The 14,914-nt window shown below is 42.4% G+C and overlaps 1 protein-coding gene across 1 annotated transcript; it reads left to right on the forward strand.

The window, feature by feature from the left end:
* On the forward strand, nt 1-656 carry LOC123412065. The gene has a single exon (XM_045105021.1). It carries the CDS (start codon nt 246-248, stop codon nt 393-395), a length of 150 nt encoding a protein of 49 aa, XP_044960956.1. The 5' UTR covers nt 1-245; the 3' UTR covers nt 396-656.
* Nucleotides 657-14,914: the final 14,258 nt, after the last annotated feature.

Here is a 14,914-nt window from a genome sequence, read left to right on the forward strand (position 1 = left end):
TGGCCTTGGTGGGTGCGAGCATAGGCTGAGCTGTCTTCAGAGATGGAAGGAGAGCACAGGAGGGTGGCATGAGTGAAGACCTGATAGCGACGCCCCAACAAACTGGCCACACCACGGCGCCTTAAAGCCAAGATCATGGCCGTGGTATAAGAAAGAAAGAAAGAAACACGCCACTGCTAGGAAGCGAGCCTCTCTTGGTCTGACCACCATTGATCTCCAGCATAGCTAGCTAAGCACCGGGCAGCATGGGGAAGATGTGCTGCAGCAGCGAGTCGGAGGAGGAGGCGGGCTTCAGCTTCCTGGGGCTCCTCGTCGCGGCCGTCATCGCGTTGGTGTTCATGCTCCTCTGCACCCCACCGAAGCGGCGATCTGTCACCATCTACCCATGCTGCTGAGGCAGAGGCTGAGGAGTCCCCGCGGATCGCTGGTTTGCTGGGAGAAAGCTTCTTTGTTCATGGGAGGGAGCAGGCCAGGCAATGGCTCCTGGTTTTCTCCGGTTCAGAAATAATTTCTACTGTACTACTGAATTGTAGGACTCGTCGAAACTGTAAGCCATGTTTTTTATCGGTATAGTATTAGGCTGTCCATCTCCATCTGTGGCCTGAACTGATACATCTGGGGGAATAGATATCATCAAACTTGTTATGTTGCTTTCACTTGTCCTGTTCCCTTCTCTACTTCTCTCCTCTGTTTCTTTTTTCTTTTTCTTTTTCTTTTTTTATTTTTCTTTCAGATTCTTTTATATGATCGTAACATAAAATCCCAGAAGATTGACTATCTGTTAGCACAGCCAGGGTGCAATTAAATAACAGAAAAGTTCAGTGATATTTTTCTGGTGATCAAGTGGTTGTGTAGTGACTCCAGGAGGATGCACGTCTTAGTGCAAGTTCCTGTAGGAAAGCACTAACCAGAAACATGGCTACAAAATAGTTCAAGACTAGACCAAAGATTCTACACTTGTTGGCAGATCTGAAAATTCTACCAGGCAGTCTGAAGAAGACCATCATTCAACTGTTTGATTTTCTATTTATCAGTTAGATAATTGTGACTGCATCTTAAGCCGCATCAGGCCGGTAGGTATTGCTTTGCGGTTCATGCCTATCTATCTTTGTTTGTCTACTAATAGGCTCTTTCCCCTGGCAGAATCTCAGACTCGAGTACACCTCTGTAAACTCTCCAGTCTCCAGAAGGACCTATATACCTGCAGAAAGTCACCTCCTTCTGAATTTTTGCCCTTGTGTATAATTCGCCTGAATGTCTGCACTCTACAAATTCAGGAACCTTAGTTAGATAACTAGTTTATTGGAGATCCATGAACATCTGCTGAGTCATCTAGATCTCACTGGCCGCAACGATCTCTTCAGTTCTATCTGAATTCTTGCACTGAAACTTCTTCTTGGAAACTATTCCATTCAGATAGGGCTGGCTTGACGTCACTTTCTACTGAAAGTGAGGACGGAAATGAAAACCCCAGGGTTGTCATTTGTCAATGCCATGAGATGAACTAATCCTGTAAACTTTTTGAAGTGGTGCGTCAGACGAAACCTAGGACCGCTTCTGAGAACAAAAGAAGGTGCAATATAGGAGTAGGAGAGAACGCTCTAAGCTGATACCAGCTCGCACCGCTCGCTCACTGCGACGCAAGATAACTTAGATAAGGGGGACTTGAAGATCAAGGTGAGAATATTGTCATCGCCTGCAACTGCAAATGGCTCGTTGCGCAGTTGGATGGCCACACGCAGATGGAAGATTTTGGCAGCTTCTGCGGTGACGACGCAACCGCCGCTTGAACCTGTGCGCTCGGACCAAAATCAATGTTTTGACTCGACGACTGGAGGCAGAAAATTCCTATTTGCCGCTAATTGCGGCAAGTTGTAGCTGCGACACACAGGAAAAAATCGACGAGCATTCGGATGGGCCAGCCCGTTAAGACGTTTCAGCGATTTCGATTTTAGGAAACTTCTTGGTGTTCCCGGCCAGGTTTTTTCGGTTTCAGAAATCTTTTAGGAGGTTCCTGAACCATTTTTCATTTTTTTTATTCTTCTACTTTTTTTTTCTATTTTTTTCTTTTTTTTAAATAATAGGTGTTTCCCCTGCTCCACTTTATTAATGAAGCAAAGTCAAGCCAGGTACAGACACATCTTCTAGCACGACACACAAATTACATGAGAGAACCAAAAGTTTACGGCATTCCAACCATAGAAAAAATCACAGCAAACTACAAGCAAACAGGTAAATGAAACTCAAGGTTCCTCCAAGCGATGTGAGAAGCTCCCCTCGGTATTTGTCAAGGTTAGTGATGAATTGTCGCAACACTCCCTCCTGTGTGGCGTCGCAGAGTACAGCCCATTGCCGAAAAAAACTTCGAAGTTTCACAAGCACGCAATCCAGACTTTTCCAAAATCGGCCCTGGAAACAAAATTTATTTCTTAGCCTCCAAATACTCCACAGGGAGAGGCAACAACAATCATATTCTGGACTGATACTTTCTTATGAATCGGCCACAAGGCACAAATATCTTTAAAGCAGGACATAATTGGCATCTGAAAGGACTTAGCAAAAAGTTTCCATATGCATTTAGCCACTATGCAATCAAAAAACAAATGTTGTACAGATTCCAATTCATTACAAAATAAGCAAGAAGGATCATCAACATTCCTTCGCTTAGCTAAGTTATCTCTGGTTAAGACTTTATTATAAACACTTAGCCAAAGAAATACATGGATATTTTATGGACAAAGAATTTTCCATAACTTGTCACCTATGGCACAAGCCACCCCACCGAAGTTAATAGTACTATAAAAGGATTTAACAGAGTACACTCCATTGGATTCCAATATCCATATGGGAGCATCAGGGGCATCAGGTAATGGAACTCCCTGAATAATATCAAGTAATTGGTTCCATTTATCAAACCCACTACTATCTACACACCTTCTAAAGAGAGCTTAAGATCTACACCATCCCAAACCTGAGAGACAGTGCAGTCAGGTTGGTTGCATATGTAGAATAACTTCGAGAATTCCACCTTCAGGGAACAATCCCCAACCCATAAATCATCCCAAAACTTGACATTCCTACCATTACCAATTTTCCACGTGTAGAAAGTCTTGGAGGCATTTAGAGCCCATGTTACACTCTTCCAAAAAGAAGATCCATTATCATATTTAGACCAAAGTACATTGGGAGATCCAGTGTTATACTTGAAAGAAATAACATCTTTCCAGTCTTTTTTTTATTATCAAAAAATCTCTTCCCCTAGGAGGCCAATAAGGCCATATTAAACTCTTTTAGGTTAGGTATTCCTAGACCCCCAAAGGATTTCTTCCTGGTAATCAGCCCCCAATCAGCCAGGTGATATTTGTGTTGGTCTCCCATATTCCCCCAGAAAAATGATCCATTTGCGCATTAATAGCCTCAATAGCCCATTTGGGGAACTTGATTACCGCCACAAGATAAGCAGGAATAGTGACGATGCACGCAAAAAGAAGTATCAGTTTCCCTTTATAAGTAAGATGTCTACCTAACCAACCAGAAATACATCTGATGATCCTGTCAGTTATTGGTTGAAGGTCTTCCCTACGCAGTTTTTCATAGTGCAAAGTCACACCCAAGTATTTAAGGGAAAGTCCCAACCTTACAACTAAAAATTTGGGCAAAAGATTTAGTCATTTCATTCTCAATGTTAATAGTCAAAAGTTCACTCTTATGAAAATTGATTTTTCATCCCACACAGGTTTTCAAAGCAAGATAGGATCCATTTAAAGTTTCTTGCTTTTTCACAAGAGTTTTCTAGGAAAAGCAGAGTTTCATCAGCATATTGCAATCTGGTGATCCCTCCCTTTATTACATGAGGCAGAAGCCCCGAAATGAGATTCTGTTGAGAAGCTTTAATTAGCATTTTAGAAGAAAAAAAACATCTGCAACAAGATTAAAAAGAATGGGAGAGATCGGGTCCCCTTGCTTAAGGCCTTTGCCACCAACAAATAAAGGGCCAGTCACATCATTAGTACGGATACTAAACGTACCCTTTAGCACAACACTTTTGATCTAGGAGATCCATTTGGCCCCAAATCCCCTAGACTCTAGCATCTCAAAGAGAAACTCCCAGCTGACTCTATCATAAGCTTTCTCGTAGTCTAATTTGAGCACAAGCCCCTGGGTTTTGGACTGTTTGACTTCGTGAATCACTTCGTGAGCCAACACCACACTCTCAAGAATAAATCTCCCTTTGATGAAAGCAGTTTGAATGGGAGAAATCAGACTATCCCCAATAGGGGACAGTCTGCTATAGTCAGAATCTTAACTACACAATTTCCAAGGCTAATAGTTCTGAATTTCTTCATATCCTTGGCATCAACTTCTCTAGGAATTAGAACAATTATGGAAAAGTTCAACTTATAGATGTCGAGCTTACCTTCTTCAAAGTCTTTCAGTAAGGCCATAAAGTCAGCTTTAATCAACTCCCAGAAGGATTGATAGAACATAAAAGAAAGGACATCAAGGCCTGTAGCACCATGTGCATAGGGTCTAAATATGGCCTCTTTAATTTCATCCTCAGAGAAATTCTTTTGTAAGTCTCATTTTCCTCAGGAGTAACCATCTCTTCTTCCTTCCAAAAGGAAGGACCCAAGCTAATATTATGCTTATGTTCATAACCAAAGAGGTTTCTATAGAAAGAAGTGGAAATTTCCAGCATCTCTTTGGTGGAGTGAACTGGACCATCGTCACCATTCAATTCATATAAGTGGTTCTTCCTATGACGATGGTTAGCTAACGCGTGGAAGTATTTATTGTTCTTGTCACCATCTTTGATCCTCCTATCTCTGGATCGCTGCCACAACTCTTTCCTATAGATTTCCTCTAATTCTTTCTTAATCTCCTCCATACGAATCTTATCATTGGCGTCTAAACGATTGGTTTCAGAAAACACATCAAGGATGTCAAATTCTTGTAAAAGAACTTTTTTCTTCTTTTTCATAGCCGCCTCTAAATTGATACTCCAACCTTTAATCTTTTTCCGTAATATCCTAGTCTTATTAATCTAGTTATCAATAGCCTTACCCAAACATGTTGTTCTAGTCCAGGTTTTGCGAACTAGCTCTTTAAAATCAGGTTGGTCAAGCCGCCATTTCTCAAACCGAAAAGGTTTGGGGCAGGTAACCCTTCGAGCTTTAGTATCTAAAAGGAGCGGAGTGTGATCACTACCAACTCGAGGGAACGCGGATAGGTCAGTCAAAGGAAAGTGAGCATCCCAAGACGTGGAGACAAACACACGATCAATCATCGAAAAACAGGGTCTACTTGGTTATTACTCCACGTATAACTCCTATTAGCAATATTAATCTCCATGAGACCCCATTTATTAATCCAGTCATTAAACAACAAAGTGGATTGGTTATTAATCAACCTATTGTTCTTGTCAGATACAGATCTAACCAAATTAAAATCTCCACCAAGGAGAACAGGATAAGACAAATTATGCATGACATCATGCATCTTTTTCAAAACTATTCCTTTTTTTAGACCACCATTTCTCAAACCGAAAAGGTTTGGGGGAGACAATATATATTTTTTCTGTTTCTTTCTATCTCCATCTTATTTGTTTTTTTATTTTCAGTTTGTTTTCTCTATTTAAGATGTTCGTGTTTTTTAGAAATATTTAAATTTTTCAGAAATGTTTTGCGTTTCTCATATTTTTTCAAAACTATTACACAAATGTCTTGTTTTCAAATTTCGTTCCCGAATTTCAATAATTGCGCAAAATTTCAAAATATGCACTTATTAAAAAATGCTTGCAATATGCATCTATTCAAAAAAATTGTTTACAAATTTAAAAAAATTCACGATTTTCAAAAAATGTTTGCCTAGTTGCAAAAAGTTTGCCTTTTCCAACTTTTGTTCTCGGTTTCAAAAATTGCTCAGATGTTCAAAAATGTTCTTTTTTCAATTTTGTTGATAATTTCATAAAATGTTTGTGATCTTTATAAAAAGTTTGCACTTTTTAAAAAATCTTTTATTTTGTCTGGGTTTCTAAAAATGTTGAGAAGTTATTTTTTTTCCTTTTTTCAAAAACAAAATCTCGAATTCTAAAATGTTCGTCATTTTTTCAAAAATAATGTTTAAATTTTAGAAAAAATGCCTGCTTTTCACAAAAATAATATTTGTTTCATAAAACGTTTCATCTTTCAAAATTTGTCCACAAAATTAAAAAATGTTCATGTTTCAAAATTTATTCACAAATTCGTAAAATGTTTGCATTTTTTATTTTGTTCACAAATTGAAAATTGCTTGGGAATTTTAGAAAATGTTCTTATTTTGAAAAATTGCCCACAAAGTCAAAAAATGTTCCCGTTTCAAAATTTGTTCCCAAATTCCAAAAACGTTCATTTTCAAAACAAATTCAGATATTCAAAGATGTTCACATGTTTAATTATGTTCAAATTCAAAGTGTTTGGGATTTTGAAAAAATGCCCTTGTTTTCCAGATTTGTTAACATATTAAAGATGTTATTGTTTTCAAATTTTGTTTGCAAACGCAAAATATGCTTGAGTTTTTGTAAAAAGAGTTTGTAATTTTGAAAATTGTCCACTTTTCTATTGTTTTTCAAAAAAATGTTTTGCATGTACAAATAGTAGTTAATAATTTGAAAAATATTCTCATATTCAATTTATATTTCTATTGTTTTCCATTTTTTAGTTTCCCAACTAATGTTTGCGTATCAAAAGTAGTTATTTAAAAAAAATCATGTTTGAAATTAAAAAAATATATACCGCACAGTATAGGTCATAAATATCGGGCTGCCATTTTACATACGAAATCTCAGGTACTACAGTGGGTATGGGTGTGCTTTCCTGCTGGGAGGACTTGTGTTCGATCCCTCGCCCACAAGTTATAAGGAATATCGAGAACTGTCTTTTTTTCCGTTGCCACTAGTTTCTTTAAGTTTTGCAGAGCTAATCTTTTACGATAGCTAATTAGTCGAAGTGGCTAGCGCATCATCCACATCTATAGCAAGTCACAGGTTTGATTCCAATCGCTATTGCGCTCTTCTTTTTGTGTTTTTTCATTTTTTTTCAAAGCCGGAGCCAAAACGAATGGCTCGGCCCAGACGAGTCGCCTCATGTGCGAAGCCACGACTCCTTGTCGCAACAAGCCATGTTGATAGGTATTCATTAAAAAAACTAACAAAAAAATGAACGAAAAACCGTGCCTCTCGTGATAGAAAAAAAAACAAAAACATGTTTTTTCCGTTTTCGAGAAGCAAGACCATGTCTCTCACGAAAACCAAATCGTGTCTCTCGCGAAAGAAAAAAAATAGAAAACACATTTTTTTCCGTTTCCGAGTGACAGGTCATGCCTCTCGCAAAAGCAAAATCGTGTCTCTCTCGAAAAAAAAAACAGAAATGATGTTTTTTCGTGCATTTTTTTACTTCGAAAAGCTAAGAAAGACCGGTGAAAAACCGAAACACAAAAAACCAGAAAAGCAATCTCAAAAGCCAAAAATGAGTGCGAAAAATAATAATAAAATGAAACACGGAGGAAACGTTAAGAGCACGACACGTGATGGAAGATGAGAATGCGTTAAATGACGGTGTGTGGGAGTGCTCGCTCGGAGGTTCCCGAAGGAATACTGAAAGGACGTGGATGTCGCCTAGAGGGGGTGAAGGCGCTTTAAAATAATTACGGTTTAGGCTTGAAAAAATGCGGAATAAAACTAACGTTTAATTTGTCAAGCACAAAACCTAAAACAACTAGGCTCACTGCTACTGCAACAAAAGACCTTCCAACGGCGCCAGAAACAAGCGTGTTGACGGGAGACTATTCTTGTCTTGATACTCCTCACCAACGGCGCCAGGAATCCTTCTGCTACGGCTACGCCTTTAGGGACTTCCTTGGCAAATATGCAAAGGATTCCCCCGTGGCCTTGGAGCCTTGCGTTGGTGTTCTCTCGAAGCGGAAAGGGTGATGTAGCACATCGGCGACAAGTATTTTCCTCAGTTTTGAGAACCAAGGTATCGATCTAGAGAAAGGATTGCGTCAAGTCACAAGTACCTGCACAAACACAAAGAGCTTGCACCCAACGCTATGAAGGGGTTGTCAATCCCTTATAGATTGTTTGCAAAGTGAGAACTGAAAGCAACAAAGAAAACAAAGCAAAGTAAAAGTGAAAGTGGAGACGATAGTTGTGAATAGACCCGGGGGCCATAGTGTTCACTAATGGCTTCTCTCATGAAAGCAAGTAGACGGTGGGTGGACGAATTACTGTCGAGCAATTGATAGAACCGCGCAAAGTCGTGACGTTATCTATGGCAATGATTATATCAATAGGCATCACATCCAAAACAAGTAGACCGATACTTTCTGCATCTGCTACTATTACTCCACACGTCGACCGCTATCCAGCATGCATCTAGTGTATTAAGTCCAAAAGAACAGAGTAACGCCTTAAGCAAGATGACATGATGTAGATGGACAATCTCATATCTACGATAAAATCCCATCTTGTTACCCTTGATCGCAACAACACGATGCGTGCCTTGCTGCCCCTTCTGTCACTCGGAAAGGTCACCACACGGTATGAACCCAAAACCAAGCACTTCTCCCATTGCAAGAATCATAGATCTAGTTGGCCAAACAAAACCCAAGACTCGGAGAGACTTACAAGGATATCAAATCATGCATATAAGAAATCAGCAAAGACTCAAATATAATTCATAGATAATCTGATCACAAATCCACAATTCCTCAGATCTCGACAAACACACCGCCAGAGAGGATTACATCGGATAGATCTCCATGAAGATCATGGAGAACTTTGTATTGAAGATCCAAGAGAGAGAAGAAGCCATCTAGATACTAACTACGGACCCGTAGGTTTGAAGTGGACTACTCACAAGTCATTGGAGAGGCGATGATGTTGATGTAGAAGCCCTCCAACTCCAAAGTCCCCTTCGGCAGGGCACCGGGAAGGGTCTCCAGATGAGATCTCACAGAAACGGAAGCTTGCAGCGGCGGAAAAGTGTTTTCGTGGATGCTCTGATTTTTTCTGCGATTTTAGAGAATTTATAGGCCAAAGAGCTAGGGCAGGGGAGCGCCAGGGAAGCCACAAGCCTGGTTGTCGCGCCCCCTGGCCGCGGCAACAGGGCTTGTGGGCTCCCTGTGGGCCCACTGCCTTGGCCCTCAAGCCTCTCGATCTTCTTCTGTTTTGGAAAAAATTATTTCGGGGATTTTATTCCGTTTGGACTCCATTCCAAAATCAGATATGAGAAGAGTCAAAAACACAGAAAAAACACGAACTCGCACTTGGCACTGAATTAATAAGTTAGTCCTAAAAAAGATATAAAAGGTATATTGTGATAGCCCGAGACCGACGTTCCAGAAGATTCCCCTTTTCTTTCTGTTTTCGTCGTGTGTCTATTTTCTTTTGTCGCATCATCATTGCATCATTCGCATCATCTGCATTGCATCGGCATCTCCGTTGCCGCAAGTTTTCAAAAGTTGCATCCGTTATTAGTTGCCGGTTCGCGTCGTTGTCCGTTTTGAGTCCGACCGCACTCGCACGCGCCCGCGGCATCGTTCAAACCTTGTTTTAAAATTGTGTTGAAAACTTTCTCTGATTGGGTTGAGATTTGACGTGCGGTGTTATTTTAATATAGCTAGGCCGCCTGTCGAATTTCGTCGTGATCGGAGTTCGTCTGGTACCCGAACGGTCGACCGTAGCGGCACCGTATTCGGTCTACCGTCGGACGTCTGCCGATGTTTTAAAATTCGTTGCCACGCCGCCCGTTCTCCCTCTCGTCTCCGGATGTGCACTCTACACGGACTCGTAACCGTTCCCGCGTTCGAAATCGTCCGAATCCGACCACACGGTTGGATCCGGAACGAAATTCCGGGTAACCTAGCCCCCCATTTGTCTATAAATAGACCCCCATTTGTTTATAAATAGACCCGAGGCCCATCCGCCGCCGCAACCTCTCTGCCCCGGATCCCGCAGCTCCTCCTGCCCATAGCACCGGAGAGGTTCCCTCGCGCCGCCGCTGGAGCACCTCCCTGTGCCCCCTCGCCTCCAGCCGCCGAAGCAACACCCGGCCGGAGAGGCTCGCCGGAGCAGCCGGCCTCCCGAGCGCCCGCGTTCCCGGCTGGAACCCGCCGTCAGTCCGCCGCAGTCCACCAGCCCGCCGCCATGGCCGTCCTCCTCGCGTGCTCCGCCGCCCGTCGCAGGCCGGATCCGGCCCCATCCCGGTCCTCCCCGCCGTCACCCGCGCTGCCGGGCCCTCGTAGTTCTTGCCCTCCCGCCGTCGTGCCTCCTGCTCGGGAGGAGCACGGGAGGGAGACGGGGGAGCGCTCGACCAGCCTCCCCGCGACCCCAACCGGGCCTGGCTAGGCGGTCCACCAGCTCAGCCTTCCCACGTGGCCCAGCGCCGGCGGCCCAAGTCGGCACCACCCCCATCTGCTCCACCTCTCCAGTCCGAGCCGGCCCAATAGGCCCCAAGGTGAGCTATTCCTCGCCCCCAGCGCACCTTAGATATTTTGCGCCCCAATCCGGCCCGGTAATATTTTAATTTAGGATTTTCCGAATTAGTTATATTTCAGGAAATAATACGATATTGATATGCCCGTAACATTAAATCCGTAAATCGGATCATGATGAGTTGTATATGCTTTTGGCGTAGAATTTCGCGTAGAATCCGATTATAAAACTTGCATAATTGTTTGACGTCGTTTAGCGTGCCTAACGCCTAGTTTAGCATGCTGTCTCGATAGGTTTATTGTCGTAGTTATTTTTCGCGCATGTCCGGAAAGCCCGAATGCCTTAGATAAAATGCCCATGTTTTAGGAACCATTTTTCCATGTATTTTAGAGTAGGTGTTGGTATTTTTGCGTGTAGGGATTTGCCGCTAGATTATTTTCCGTGTTTAGTTCTTTATCTCGCATTTATGTGTGGCAATATTTTGTTGTGCAACCCCCATATTTTATATGTTTCCGTGGTAGAAAAATCCATGGTTTTAGCATTTGAGAAAGTTAGTTCGTGCGATATTTTGCCATGTTGCCCTCTTGTCTTTTTCGTAGGATTTATTCCGTGCTTCGTTTGATTAAGTTGTCAATTAGGGAGTTGTTCCTTGATGTTGAGTCTAGCCCATGGTATTTTTGGTTGTAATAGAAATGCATGTTTAGGTGTGGTTTGCTTGCTCTCAAGTTGCTAGAAATAGTGCTGATTTGGAGGAGCTGAAATATTTCTAAGTCTGGGATCTGTTATATTTTGGTGCTGTCTTGTCTTGCTTGTATCTTGTGATATGTAGCTCTTTTGAGGTTGGTCCAATGGAGTAAGTTGTAGTCCTTGTGTTTCTCTAGCTTGCTGTGTATTTTCATGCCATTTGGAGACCTCTAGCTTATGGTTTTTCTGCTGTCAATATGGCTTCAGATCGAAAATTGCACTTTCATGAGGTGTAATTTTCAATAAGTCTGAAATAGTGTGTGAGATGCCATTTTGTGTCTTCTTTCCCTAGTGATCCATGATGCCATGCTAGTTTAGTTGTTTGTAGTAGTGCTTCTTGCCCTCTTTCGTGTCATGCCTTGATTGAGTTTATCGGAGTTGTATAGCTCGTAGTTGTGGGGTGTAGAAAATGCTATGTGGCTGATTTTGGCAGATTGTAGTGATTTCTTGTTTTGCTCGTAGTTTTTGAACCGTAGCTCCGTTTTGATCGTGTCCTATATGGAACTTGCTTAGAATCTCGTGTAGTTTCATTTTCTCTTGTTGTTTGTATGTTTTGAAGTGCTCGTAGCCGTCGTTGCACACATACTGCATTCATGCCATCATATCTTGCGGTGCTTGTAACTTTTGATCCGCAGCTCCGTTGGAGATGTTCTCTATGTGTAAATTGCTTGTAACGACGCGTAGAATCACGTGAACCTATTTGTTTTGCTGTTTAACAACTAATTAAATGTGTTAGTTCAGATCTGGACAGAATTGTAAATTAACATGTGAGGTCGTCTCGGAGGTGCTATATGTCATTTCCGACCTCATTTAAAATGCCTAGATAGGTAGTTTAATTATGCTTCACCTCTTTCCATGTTTAACCACATTTAATATTGCCGTGTATCTAATCGGGATAGAACTAAATAATTAACATGGAGTCACGTCAATATGCAACTCGTTGCATATTGAACTTCACTTAATGTGTAGTGTTTGTTTGTGTGAATTGTCAGGCCGTGACTTGCATGTATTCAGCTGCTCATGCATCATATGTGTTGTGCATCGTGTGGTGAATTCCGCATGTTGATTTGTGTTTCCGGTTTCCCTCGTCTTGATAGAGTTCCGCAAGCGTGTCGGATGTGAGGACCCGTTCGAGTACATCGGTTCGTCTGCTTCACGGAGTCATTCTTCTTCCAAGCGGGATCTCGGGCAAGATGACCATTTCCCCAGATACCATTACTATCATTGCCATGCTAGTTTACCGTTTCTACCGATTATGTCTCGTTGCCTACCACATGTTAAATATCAGCCTCTCAACAATGCCATGATAACCTTCAACCTGTTCGATCTAGCAAACCACTCATTGGCTATGTTACCGCTTGCTTAACCCTGTATTAGCGTTGCTAGTTGCAGGTGCAGTTGCTTCCATGTGATAGCATGGGTTCCTTGTCATATCACCATATTAATGCTATTTAATTTAATGCACCTATATACTTGGTAAAAGGTGGAAGGCTCGGCCTTTCTAGCCTGGTGTTTTGTTCCACCTTTGCCCCCTTAGTTTCGGCTACCGGTGTTATGTTCCATAATTGAGCGCTCCTAACACGATCGGGGTTGTTATGGGGACCCCCTTGATAATTCATTTTAGATTAAAGCTGGTCTGGCAAGGCCCAACATTGGTACTACATTTGCCCAACATAATAATTCTGTTAAACTGAAATGCATAGGGAGTTAGCGCTACCCGAGGAGTAATTTTACATAAACAGGGGGGCCGGTGCTGATGGTGTTGGTCCCAAAAGGACAGACTGCGGGGCCACCACGGGGCAACTCGAGGTTTGGTACCTGTAGGCTTTTCCATCCGTCGTGTCCTGAGAACGAGATACGCGGCTCCTATCGGGTACGTCGACACGTCGGGCGGCCTTGCTGGATTAGTTTTACCTTTGACGAGATATCTTGTGCATCGGGATTCCGGTGATGCTTTGGGTAATCTCAGAGTTGAGGTTTTCCACTAGGGAATCCGACGAGATCGCGAGCTTTGTGATTGAGGATTTCTATGCGGCTTGTGGTAATTTGTGATGGACTAGTCGGAGCACCCCTGCAGGGTTAAATCTTTCAGAAAGCCATGCCTGCGGTTATGTGGCAACGTGGAAACTTTGTTTAACACTGGTTCTAGATAACTTGAAGTTAACTTAATTAAAATATGCCAACTGTGTGCGTAAGCGTGACTGTCTCTTTCGTGAGTTCTTTCTCCGATCGAGGACACGGTGGGGTTATGTCTGACGTAGGTAGGTGTTCAGGATCATTCATTTGATCATCAGTAGTTCGCGTCCGCTATGCGTAGATCTTCCCCCTCTTATTTCTTGTACTCGTAAGTTTAGCCACCAAATATATGCTTAGCCGCTGCTGCAACCTCACCACTTAACCATGCCTCACCCATTAAGCTTTGCTAGTCTTGATACCTTTGGAAATGAGATTGCTGAGTCCCCTGTGGCTCACAGATTACTACAACACCAGTTGCAGGTACAGGTAAAGGTTACTTGACGCGAGCGCATTGATTGTTCATTTGGAGTTGCTTCTTCTTCTTCTTCTTCATCGATCTAGGATGGGTTCCAGGCCGGCAGCCTGGGATAGCAAGGATGGACGTCGTTCTTATTTTTCTCGTTTGTTTTTGTCCGTAGTCGGACCCTGCTCTTACTCTTGATGATTATGTAAGGTACTGATGTGACTCTGATGTAGCTTGTGGCGAGTGTAAGCCAATTATATATATATATATATATATCTTCTTTTCAGTACATGTACTTGTAACGATATCCATTCTTGCGACATGACGAGATGCGCTTCTATCCCTGGCGAGGCCTTCGTGCCAAATTGAGGATAGGGTCGCATCTTGGGCGTGACAAGTTGGTATCAGAGCACTACCGACCTAGGAGCCCCCTTGTTTGATCGAACTTGGCCGAGTCGAGTCTAGTGAAAAACTTCTTTGAGTCTACTTATATATCGGAGAGTAGGATTATTTTTTCTCCTCTTCTATGCTCTGGTGAGGAATCTTGACGTAATAATTTAATTGTACTCCTCTTCTCACTCAAAAAAATTTTAGGATCACGCGGATATTTTTGGAATCTATATGATGCCGATGTGACGGAGTTCTGTCTTGGTGCCTCCTATCTGCTTTGAGTTTCAGCGGAGTTGAGCTCTAGGGGATTCTCGAGCACATCGTTATCATTCAGGTTTCTTAGTATCTCAGAACGAAGGATGTTCGTAATTGCTTCAATACTAGTAGTGGCGAGATAACCCCGATGTCCCCAGTATTGGTGCAGATTGTTCGGGAGTACTGCCATACTTTGTATCGTTGTGATCACGAGGGTCTGTAGTAGATGAAGGTCCGAGATTCTGGTCGTGTGTTGACGGATGTGATACAGGTGACGGGTTAGTATAGGAGTTGTGTGATTATTACTCCTTGTATCCGTGTACCAGATTGCATGACCAGATATTTCGGGAATTCATAGGTGGGAATTCAAGTAGTTACTTATAGGACAATCTTCCGACAAATGCATGATGCTAGGTTGGGGTTCAACATCTAGTGGATTCCTGTCCACGAAAATATCGGACGAAATCTTTCTCATGAGGTTGTTCTAGCTTGTTTCATAAGCCTCACCCTTTGTTTGTTGGAATATGGTAATTCAAGTTGCTTCGATGTCAAGTGTTGATTTCAGATCTTCT

The sequence above is a fragment of the Hordeum vulgare genome, chromosome 1H (assembly GCF_904849725.1).
Source record: "Hordeum vulgare subsp. vulgare chromosome 1H, MorexV3_pseudomolecules_assembly, whole genome shotgun sequence".
In the NCBI taxonomy this organism is placed as follows: domain Eukaryota; kingdom Viridiplantae; phylum Streptophyta; class Magnoliopsida; order Poales; family Poaceae; genus Hordeum; species Hordeum vulgare.